The 12,141-nt window shown below is 44.4% G+C and overlaps 1 protein-coding gene across 1 annotated transcript in view; it reads left to right on the forward strand.

Moving 5' to 3' along the window:
* The window catches only part of LOC140190728 (2'-5'-oligoadenylate synthase 3-like), a 100,845-nt gene that overhangs the window by 50,224 nt on the left and 38,480 nt on the right, over positions 1 to 12,141 (forward strand). Inside the window, exons 12-15 of the mRNA XM_072247544.1 lie at positions 4,858 to 5,155; positions 6,686 to 6,861; positions 8,102 to 8,352; positions 10,336 to 10,468. Of these exons, the coding sequence (XP_072103645.1) occupies positions 4,858 to 5,155; positions 6,686 to 6,861; positions 8,102 to 8,352; positions 10,336 to 10,468 (858 nt within the window). The remainder of the gene's footprint in view (positions 1 to 4,857; positions 5,156 to 6,685; positions 6,862 to 8,101; positions 8,353 to 10,335; positions 10,469 to 12,141) is intronic.

The following is a 12,141-nucleotide window of genomic DNA, read 5'->3' on the forward strand; positions in this document are numbered from 1 at the left end:
CTGGAAATAGAAAAAGAGTGTCAGAAGGAAAATGTCAAGATAATTATGGGGAATTTTAATATGAAAGTGGATTGAGAAAGTCAGGAAGGTAGTGGATCTCAGGAGAGGGAGTTTGTAGAATGCCTACGGGATGGCTTTTTGGAGCAGCTTGTCCATAAGCCCACCAGGGGACCGGCTGTTTTGGATTGGGTGCTGTGTAACGAACCTGAGGCAATTAGGGAGCTGGAGGTAAAGGAACCCCTTGGAAGTAGTGATCATAATGTGATTGAGTTCAGTTTCAAATTTGAAAAGGAGAAGCTGGTATCAGGTGTATCGGTATTTCAGTGGAACAGGGAAAATTAAAGTGGTATGAGAGCGGAACTTGCCCAAGTCGATTGGAAAAGTAAGCTAAATGGAGGGACGGCAGAGCAGAATTGGATGAAATTCCTACAAGAAATAAGGAAAATGCAGGAAAAATATATTCCAAGAAAAAAGAAAATCATGAATGGAAAAATGGCACAAATGTGGCTAACGAGAGAGTTAAGGCAAATATAAAAGCAAAAGAAACGGCGTAGAAGGAAGCAAAAATTAGTGGGAAAAATGAGGACTGGAAGACTTTAAAAAACTTATAGAAGGAAACTAAGAAAGTCATTAGGAAAGAAAAGATGAATTATGACAGGAAGTTGGCTATTAACATGAAAAAGGATATTAAGAGTTTATTTAAATATATGAAGAGTAAAAGAGTGACAAGAGTAGATACGGACCAGTTGAAAATGATGCTGGAGAAATTATAATGGATAACAAAGAGATGGCGGAGGAACTGAATGAGTATTATGCATCAGTCTTCACAGTGGAAGACATGAGCAGTATACCTGATAGCCAGAGGTATCAAGGAATAGAATTAGGTACGGTCAAGATTACTAGAGAGAAAGTGCTTGGGAAGCTAAGTGGACTAAGAATAGATAAGTATCCTGGTCTGGATGAGGTGCAACCAAGGGTTCTGAAGGAGGTGGCTTTGGAGATTGTGGAAGCATTGGAAATGATCTTCCAGGAATCAATAGACTCTGGCATGGTTCCGGAGGACTGGAAGGTTGCAAATGTAGTTCCGCTATTTAAGAAAGGAAGGAGGCAGCAAACAGAAAATTACAGACCTATTAGTCTGACATCGGTAGTTGGAAAGATATTGGAGTCAATCCGCAAGGACGAGGTTATGAAATACCTCGAGGTGCATGACAAGATAGGCCGAAGCCAGCGTGGTTTCATGAAGGGAAGATCCTGCCTCACCAACCTATGGGAATTTTTAGAGGTAATCTCGAATAAGCTTGACAAGGGAGAGGCTGAGGATGTTGTGTATTTGGATTTTCAAGAGGCCTTCGATAAGCTGCCGCATATGAGGCTGCTTAATAAGATGAGAGCCCATGGAATTATAGGAAAGATATTGAAATGGGAGGAGCATTGGCTGATAGGCAGAAAGCAAAGGGTGGGAATAAAGGGATCCTATTCTGATTGGTTGCCGGTTACTAGTGGTGTTCCACAGGGGTCGGTGTTGGGGCCGCTTCTTTTTACGATGTATATCAATGATTTGGATTATGGATTAAATGGTTTTGTGGGTTTGCGGATGACAGCAAGATAGGTGGAGGAGCAGGAAATGTTGAAGAAACGGAAAGGTTGCAGAGAGACTTAGTCAGTTTAGGAGAGTGGGCAAAGAAATGGCAGATGAGATACAACGTTGACAAATGTACGGTTGTACATTTGGGAAGAAGAAATAATCGGGCAGATTATTATTTAGATGGGGAGAAAATTCAAAAATTGGAAGTGCAAAGGGACTTGGGGGTCCTCGTGCAGGATACCCTACAGGTTAACCACCAAGTTGGATCGGCAGTAAGGAAAGTGAATGCTATGTTGGCAATCATTTCAAGAGGAATAGTGTATAAGAGTAAGAAGGTGTTGATGAGGCTCTATCGGGCACTGGTGAGACCTCATTTGGAATAGTGTGTGCAGTTTTGGGCCCCCTATCTTAAAAAGGATGTACTGATGTTGGAGAGAGTTCAGAGAGGATTTACGAGGATGATTCCTGGAATGCAGGGGCTAACATATGAGGAGCATTTGTCGGCTCTTGGACTGTGTTCATTAGAGTATAGAAGAATGAGAGGGGATCTCATAGAAACATTTCGAATGTTGAAAGGGTTGGACAGAGTAGATGTGGAAAGGTTGTTTCCCTTGGTGGGTGAGTCCAGGACAAGAGGCCATAGTCTTAGAATTAGAAGGTATCCAGTTAAGACAGAGATGAGGAGAATTTTTTTTAACCAGAGGGTCGTGGATTTGTGGAATTCATTGCCACATACAGCTGTGGAGGCCTGATCATTGAGGGTGTTTAAAGAGTAGATTGACTGGTATCTAATTAGTCAGGGTATCAAGGGATATGGGGAAAAAGCCAGAAATTGGAACTAGATGGGTGAATAGTTTAGCTCATGGGGGAGCTGCGGAGCAGACTCAATGGGCCAAATGGCCTACTTCTGCTCCTTTGTCTTGTGATCCTGTGAACTTAGACAGCATCCTCTTTTCAGACACCACCGTGAGAGAGTCCAGTTCCATCCCCACAACATCACTGGCCTTACGAATGAATTTGTTGATTCTGTTGGTGTCTGCTACCCTCAGCCTGCTGCCCCAGCACACAAAAGCAAACATGATAGCACTGGCCACCACAGACTCCTAGAACATCCTCAGCATCGTCCGGCAGATGTTAAAGGACCTCAGTCTCCTCAGGAAATAGAGATGGCTCTGCCCCTTCTTGTAGACAGCCTCAGTGTTCTTTGACCAGTCCAGTTTATTGTCAATTTGTATTGCCAGGTATTTGTAATCCTCCGCCATGTCCATACTGACCCCCTGGATGGAAACAGGGGTCATTGGTACCTTAGCTCTCCTCAGGTCTACCACCAGCTCCTTAGTCTTTTTCACATTAAGCTGCAGATAATTCTGCTCACACCATGTGACAGTCTCCTACCGTAGCCCTGTACTCAGCCTCAGCTCCCTTGCTGATGCATCCAAGTATGGCAGAGTCATCTGAAAACTTCTGAAGATGACAAGACTGTGCAGTATTTGAAGTCCGAGGTGTAAATGGTGAAGAGAAAGGGAGACAAGACAGTCCCCTGTGGAGCCCCAGTGCTGCTGATCACTCTGTCTGCAGGCACACATACTGTGGTCTGCCAATTAACCTCTGCACCTGACTATGGGCACCCTCTTCTACATTTTCGACACCTGTAATAATTGAATCGCTCTACTTATAGGATGACCAGCTGCTGGTGCTATTAAAGACAGCAGTAGCCCTTTTATTGAGAAAACTGTCTCGGTAACCATGTGTCCTAACATTCCAGAAGTTAATTCAATATCCTCTGGTCTGATAAGAGTCCACTGGCATAGAAGTGTAGTAGCCTTGTCTACTGTGCTCCACTCCTTTTGGGGTTTAAATTCCATTCAGTAAGAGTGGGATACCCAAGTTGAACTGCTGCTGTTACTCAAATCCATGGTGATGCATCATGCTCAGGAGAAGCATGCCATGTTCTCAGGGCATTATCAATTGCATGTTGGGACGACAGGCTTCTTAAGGCACCCATCTCTTCGTTAGATAGGTTCCCTCTGGTACCCCCTCTTCCCATATTCTCAATAACCTTTATGCAGCCAAGGGCTCCCCAGTCTTTTGTCTCTATCTTTCCTCTAAACTTGCTAATTCCTCATCGTAGAATTCTCTGAGCTGTGATGTGTCGAAGGTGTCCATTACACCATCCCTCACACATTCCTGAGCCTCCTCCTTGGCCCCACCCCCTGAGAGGAAGAAGCAGTGTGCCGATGCCCCCCGTGGCTGGTGCGGAAACGTGTAATCACTGGCCTGGTCCCTACTGTTTTGCACTCACAAGGGAGAATGCGATCATCACAAGGATTAAGCAGAGGTGTTCACTCTTCCCTGTCCCCCTCATTTTCATCATCCAGCCTGGTATCCCCATCTACCAGCCCCACAGTAGGATCATTGCCCTGTCTCAACATTGCTTGAACCTTCACAGGATCAGGTTCCCAATGGGCCCTTCGAGCTGCCTCTACATTTTGTATTTTCATTAGCCGACACGCTATCTGCAAATTCGTATCTTCAAACTTTGTAGCCCTACTCCGAGCAATCAATAGTGATTCTCTCAGCGCTGACTGAGATCTTCCAGCAGAATCACTTAGTGCTGGTTGCAGGGACCATAATACCGTAAGACATAGGAGCAGAATTAGGCCATTCAGCCCATCGAATCTGCTCCTCCATTCCATCATGGCTGATACTGTATTCCACTCAAAACCCCATACACCTGCCTTCAGGTCATATCCTTTGATGCCCAGCCCGATCAGGAAACTATCAACTTCTGCTTTAAATATCCCCGCGGATTTGGCCTCCACTGCAGTCTGTGGCAGAGCATTCCACAGATTCAGGATGGAGTTATCAGCACAGGTCTTCCCGCTCCTGTTTTACTTTTTTTTAATATAAAAACTGTATCTTCAGTGAGTATGAGGCTGGATGTTTTGCCAATAAAGTACAATAACCTGCTGTCAGTGATCATTTATGATCATACGCATAGAATATCTACTTCGGGAAAAAATTGTGGACATCCCATCTGATTGATGATTTCTGGAAAAGGGGAATATTTGGATGGAAAGCAGCTGAAAAAATAGCCACTGTGTGTAATTGTGAAAACAAAGTAACAATGTAAATGGACTGTAATCCCATGACTATCAATAGTGAAGCTAATAAATGGAGGTCATTTGTTTGCATCATATATCTGGAATGGAACTGTCTGCCACTCATTGTAATAATCAGAAATAATTAAACATTATTGTTTTTGACAGGGTGGGTCATCGGGGAAAGGTACAGCCGTAAAACAGAACTCAGATGCAGATCTTGTCGTCTTCCTCAGTTGCTTCAAAAGTTTCCAGGACCAGAGAGACACCAGGCTTGAAGTTCTCGAGGGAATTCAGCAAATTCTGGAAGAATGCTCCAGAAGCATTGCCTATGAGATCCGTGATATTACTATCACCTCAACAAAGCAAAGCAGCATCCCACCAAAATCTCTGAGCTTTGAGTTGAAATCAAAGAAGTCTTCAGAGAGTGTGTCATTTGATGTTCTGCCGACCTATGATGCATTAAGTAAGAACTTGCAGCAATGTTATCTCACCTATGTTTATAAGTATTATTAAATCTGAAAGGTAACTTTAATCTTTGTGTAAGCTCTAGAACAATTGTCCTCAACCTGTGGTCCATGGACCCCTTGGTTATTGCTTAGAGTCTATGGCATTAAAAAAGGTTGGGAAATACTGCTCTGGAAGGATGGGAAGAGTGGAGCTTGTTTGATTTTCTCCCTTCAGTGTCTCTTTTCTGGTTCATGGCTCAGATCATGGGACAATTGAGTTCTATATTTAGTTATTGCTACCTTTACTCAGGAAGAACACACTCGGTGGCCACTTTATTAGGTGCCTCCTGCTGTAGCTCATCTACTTCAACGTTCGTTGAGTTGTGCGTTCAGGGATGCTGTTCTGCACACCACTATTGTAATGTGTGTTTATTTGAGTTACTGTCACCTTCCTGTCAGCTTGAACCAGTCTGGCCATTCTCCTCTGACCTCTCTCATTAACAAGGCATTTTCACCCACAGATCTGTTCCTCAACTCTCGCCTCCTGCAACTTCGGGGTGACTACTTCCCTGTAACTCTGATCGATTATCTCCTCACTCTCCCGTACAAGCCAAAGGTCACCAAGCTGCTGCTCCAGTTCCCTAACACGGTCTTCAAGGAGCCGCAGCTGGATGCACTGCATGTAGGTGTAGAACCCTGGGAGACTCTGGGTCTCCCAGGACTCAACATCCAATCAGCATGAAGAACAGACAACAGCCATTCACTACACTAGGTACAGCCAGAGGAAAAAGAGGAACCTGAACAGAAACTCACCCAGAGCCAACTCCTCTTTCAATCCGAAGTCTCCTTTGAGCCAGCGCCTGACTCTCCTACATTCACCACTAGCCTAATCCCAACAATGGCTGCCCCGACAATTGCTGCCCTGACAATGGTTGCCCCCGCTTGTCCCTTCTGTACTTTGAACATGCGTTGCCGACCTGCGAGAAACCTGCCCCTGCCACTGATTGAGCTGTGGGAAATTCCCGAATAACCTCCTCTCACCTCCGATGCATGCCCTCTACTATTATAGACATTTCAACCCTGGGAAACAGATACCCCCTGACTACTCTGTCTGTGGCTCTCTTAAGCTTGTAAACCTCTATCAGATTTCCCGTCCGCCTCCGACACTCCAGAGAAAACAACCCAAGTTCATCCAGCCTCTCGTGAGAGCACATCCTCCAAACCCGGCAGCATCCTGGTAAACCTCTTTTGCATCCTCTCCGAAGCCTCAACGTCCTTCCTATAGCGGGGTGACCAGAACTGTGTGCCATATGTTAAATGACAATAGTTAGCAGCTTGGGCTGAGTTACCTCCTTGTCCCTTGAGGAACGCTATGCAAGCTAGCTAAAAAAATTTGAGAACCTTTGGATTATAAATCATGAGATTTACTAAACTGGATGGCAACAATACAGTGCAGCACTATGCATCGCCTGCCTGGTTTCAGATATATTAACTGCACTGTGATTGTCATCAGAAATGTTGCTCGTTAACCATTTTACTCCTTACAGAGGGACAGTACAACGCAAATGAAGCACATTGTGAATTGATCAGATTTCTAAGCAAAAACAGGAGCACAGATGGTGAATTTTCTCCCTGCTTTACTGAACTTCAGAGAGCATTTGTGAAGAAGTATACTTCAAAAGTCAAAGATTTGATCCGCCTGCTGAAATATTGGTACATACTGGTAAGTTACTGGAGAACAGCATCATTCTGAATCTTTCTAATACCAATATAAACAGACAGCTTGTTTAATATCCAGCTTCCACTTTCTTCAGAGGCTCTCCTGTGGAGGCCAAGTCAAAAATCAGAAAGAAAAGTAGTGAGGTAATGTCCCCCTCCTCCTTCACCATTCCCCAGTCCCTCTCTCACCTTATCTCCTTGCTTTCCCATCACCTCCCTCTGGTGCTACCCCCTCCCTTTTCTTTCTTCCATTAGATTCCCCCTTCTCCTGCTCTGTATTTCTTTCACTAATCAATTTCTCAGCTCCACTTCACCCCTCTTCCCCTCCTATCATCTTGTGTTTTTTCCTCCCCTCCCCCCAGCTTCTAACTCTGACTCCTCATCTTTTTTTTGCTAGTCCTGATGAAAGGTCTCAGCCGGAAACGTCAACCATACACTTTTCCATAGATGCTGCCTTACCAGCTGAGTCCCTCCAGTAGACCGCTTGGATTTGCAGCATCAGTAGATTTTCTCTTGTTAGTGAGGTAGTGTTCCTGGGTTCAATGTCCATTTAGAAATTGGGCAGTAGAGGGGAAGATACTGTTCCTGAATCACTGAGAGTGTGCCTTCAGGATTCTGTACCTCCTTCCTGATGGTAACAATGAGAAGAGGACATGTTCTGCGTGGTGGGGGTCCTTAATGATGGACGTCACCTTTCTGAGGCACTGCTCCTTGAAGATGTCTTGGATACTACGGAAGCAAGTGACCATGATGGCGCTAACTAATTTTATAACTCTCTGCATCTTACTTTGATCCTGTGTAGTAGCCCCACACCCATATCAGATGGTGATGCAGCCAGTCGGAATGCTCTCCACAGTGCATCTGTAGAAGTTATTGAGTGTATTAGATGACAAACTCCTAATGAAATTTAGCCGCTGTCTTGCCTTCTTTATAGCTACATCAATATGTTGGGACTAGGTTAGGTCCTCAAAGATCTGTAGATGGCAGCCTGAGCCTCAGGATATATTTATGAGGAAAATTAATTTTAGATGTAGCAGTTTGAGTGATGGAAATATTGGATTAAGGGTTACACAAGGATTGTTGAATGGATATTTTCATGTCATTGTTGATCTGGGTGTGCCCAAAGCATGTATCTTCCTCAAGACAAATAACAAAGGATTAAAATGTAGAGACAAAAATACAGGATCGGAGGGAGTATATTTAACATCATTTATTTATTTATTTTTGTCAATAACTTTCTCTAGTATGTGAAGCCACGGAAGTCAGAGTTGAGAGCTGGAGCACGACTGCCACCAAAGTATGCCCTAGAGTTATTAACTATCCATGCCTGGGAACAAGGTAATCGCAAGGAGAGTTTTGACACGGCTGAAGGATTCCGCACAGTCCTGGAATTGATCTGCAGATATCGGGAACTCTGCATCTACTGGACTGACTACTACGATGTCACTAATGGATCCTTGGCAGAATTTTTAAACAATAAACTTCGTGACAGGAGGTAAGATGCATGACCACAATTCACACTGATAATTAAAGCTACATTTTTATTTTAGTTAATGTTCCCTTTCAAATTCCTGTACAGACAGTTCTAACAGAGAGAAAAAAATAATCATATCATAATAAAAGATGCTTCAATGCACTTCAAATGTTCCTCAATTCTAAAGTAGCCGGCATTGTCTCACCTTGTTGAAGTGATTAAATTCCAAACCGTCACCTTCATTTTCACTTCTCACCAACACCACAACCTACCCTCCATCACCGCACCACACCCTGCATCTACAACCTCTCCTAGCCAGTGAGCCAGTCCCCCTTCCGTTCCTTTTCCACCAGTGGTAATCCTTTCAGTCACCTAAAAGGGTTCAAGATTGGGAGATTGCTTTGCCGAACAGCTAAACCCCTTCCGCCAGAAAAAGCAGGATCTCCCGGTACCCACCCATTTTAATTCCACTTCACATTCCCAATCTGATATGTCTATCCATGACCTCCTTTACTGTTGCAATGAGGCCACACTCAGGTTGGAGGAACAACACCTTATATTCTGTCTGGGTAGTCTTCAACCTGATGGAATGAACATCAATTTCTAAAACTTAAGGTAATGGTCCTCCATCCCTCACCATTCCCCATCCCCTTTCCCCTCTCTCACCCTTTCTCCTTGTCTGCCCATCACCTCCCTCTGGTGTTCCTCCCCTCTTTTCTTTCTTCCATGGCCTGCTGTCCTCTCCTATTAGATTCTGCCTTCTGCAGCCCTGTTTCTCTTTCACCAGTCAACTTCCCAGCTCCAATCAACTTCACCCTCCCACCTCCTGGTTTCACCTTTCACCTTGTGTTTCTCCCTCCCCTCCCCCAACTTTTAACTCTACTCTTCATCGTTTTTTTCTCCAGTCCTGCTGAAGAGTCTCGGCCCAACAGTTCGACTGTACTCTTTTCCGTAGCCTGGCCTGCTGAATTCCTCCAGCAGTTTGTGTGTGTTGCAAGGTTCAAAGGTTCATTTTTTTAAAGGACATATGCATTATACAATTCTAAGATTTTTCTTTTCCAGGTAGCTATGAAACAAGGAAAAACCATAGAAGTCATTTCAGAGAGAAACAGCAACCCCAACCCCCTGCACAAAAAAGAAAGGCTACACGATCCTCGATCACCAAAGCCCCCCTCCTTCCACACAAAATGGAACAAGAACATCAGTCCCCAAATCCCCCTTTTCCTGTAAAAAAACTTACAAAAACAACCTTACCTCCACTTTATGGAATTCTTCATATGTTATTCACTCTAATGTTACTTCTTTGTATCAATGAGTTTGTCCATTATCACTCAGATTTTATTACTGCTCAAATTGCATTTCCTCCTCACAAGACATATAGAAAAGTACTGGTTAATAGTTGCAGAGATACAGATAGCTGCACGGAGTTTCAACACAGGAATTGGTTTCTGAGGTATTGAAACCCATCGTGAATCACACCATCAAAAAACCCTGGTCCTTGGTGTCCTCACGTGCAGGATTTTACAAATGGTGGATAAAACTCACTTCCAGTACAGCCAGTGACATGAGGGAAAAGAGCTTGTAATTGAGGACGCCATTTGCTGTACTTCAGTGTTGTTGCCTCCATTGGAGTCTAGGTTAAACCTGAAAGACAATAGGACAACTGAGAAGTCTACTGGTTTCCTGATGAACAGGGAAGAATATTAGGTCAAACTTAGTAGTTTTGACTAATCCCCTTCACACCACGATGGGCAACAAACCCTGGTCTTGCCAGCCAGTCAATAGCATCTTGTTCTGTGGTTTCCAGGGGTGGGCAGGTATTTTAGTCCTGAACTGAACTTGAGGGGCTTGGTCAAAAAGTATTAAATTTTCCATCAGTACTTCTTGGTGTATGCGTACTTTGAAAACAAATGGCATATACAGCAACTCCATGACATTTTCAATGAGATGGATGTCGAGCTGTTGAACTTACGAGGTCTTTGTTGAAATGGTTTTATTTTTCAGACCAATAATTCTTGACCCTGCTAATCCAACTGGAAACGTGGCTTCATCAGATGGCTGGGACGTGATGGAAAATGAAGCCAGGAAGTGCCTAATAATGCCTTGTGTCTCTAGTGTCAGGGCATGGAATGTCCAGGTAACTGGTTTAAGGAAATGATGAATGTAGAAAGACATTTACTTGCCCACTTCTTCCACCGCACCAATGCCTAGCTGTTGACAGATATCCCAGATTGCCCTGGCCATGGGAGAAGGTGCAGTCTGTCACAGGCCTTTGTGTTGTCCTTCAGGTTCATTTTCTGTCCATAGTGCTGAAAGTCACAACCTTGACCTTCCATGCTGCAGTTCTGAACACTGGTTGGACCTGTTACGTACCCCATAACTGGGTTGCCAAACCAGCAGAAATGGATCACTCAGTTGGCGTCTGGATTACTAGAACTAAGAAAGTTTTATTAAAGAAACAAGCAACACAGTACTCTAATCAAAAAAGGATAATAAATGCAACAGTTCAGCAATGATAAACACACATGTACACGGAATTAAGATAACAAGATTAATCAAGCTCTATCGTTGTTTAGGGGTAAATGACCAGTTTCAAAGTGACACAGTCTAGTTCAATTTAGTTCAGTTCACAGTAATCGTTGTCATGGCGATGGACAATGGGGGGGAGGAGAGAGAGCAAAACGAATGAATATTCAACACAGCTTCCACACAGACCTTTGCAGTCAATTTTCGGGCGAGCCCTTTGTGATATCATCTGAGGTCACCGACCATGACCGCTCCGTTTCCAGATACGACCGTTTCTCTGCGCTGAACCTGGCACCCAGGCAAGGGTGGACACACACCAGGTTCTCGCCGATCGTGCCTTTCCACCCTGAGCGTCTAAGGCTGATCCCGCGATCAGCCGTCCAAGAGCTTCCCACCGACTTGTGAGAGGCGCACCGCTTCCAGGGTCTCGTTACCTCGGGGTATCGTGTGTGTCCTGCCTTAGCGAATCTGTCCCTTTTTATCCCCCTGCTGGGGTATCGCCTGTCCATCACTTCAAACAGTTCAGGGTTCAAAGGAGGAGCCGCTCCTGACAGCTCTCCTTCCCCTTCATTACACATCTCCAAATGCTGCGCCATTGTTTTCCTTATCTCTCTCTCTCTCCTGAAGACAGGTGGCAGACCAACTGCTGATCACACAGGACAGCTAACATCTTATCTTTGTGTATTCTCGTCACAGACCCGAAAGTTGGTGGTGTAGTGGATAGTCCGGAGTGTTGTCAATGGTTACAGCATGACATTGATAGAATGCAGAACTGGGCTGAGAAGTGACAGATGGAGTTCAACCCAGATAAATGTGAAGTGGTTCATTTTGGTAGGTCAAATTTGAAGACAGTATATAATATCAGTGGTAGGACTCTTGACAGTGTGGAGGATCGGTGAGATCTTGGGGTCCATGTCCATAGGATACTTAAAGCTGCGGTGCAGTTTGACAGTCTTGTTAAGAAGGTGTATGGTGTGTTGGCATTCACCAACCGTGGGATTGAGTTCAAGAGCTGTGAGATAATGTTACAGCGATATAAGACCTTAGTTAGATCCCATTTGGAGGACTTTGCTCAGTTCTAGTCACCTCACTACAGGAAGGATGTGGAAACTATAGAGAGAGTGCAGAGGAGATTTACAAGGATGTCGCTTGGATTGAAGAGCGCGGCCTATGAGAATAGGTTGACTGAACTTGGGCTTTTCTCCTTGGAGTGACGCAAGATGAGAGGTGACCTGATAGAGGTGTATAAGATGATGAGAGGCATTGATCATGTTGATAGCCAGA

The sequence above is a fragment of the Mobula birostris genome, chromosome 31, assembly GCF_030028105.1.
Source record: "Mobula birostris isolate sMobBir1 chromosome 31, sMobBir1.hap1, whole genome shotgun sequence".
Lineage (NCBI taxonomy): Eukaryota > Metazoa > Chordata > Chondrichthyes > Myliobatiformes > Myliobatidae > Mobula > Mobula birostris.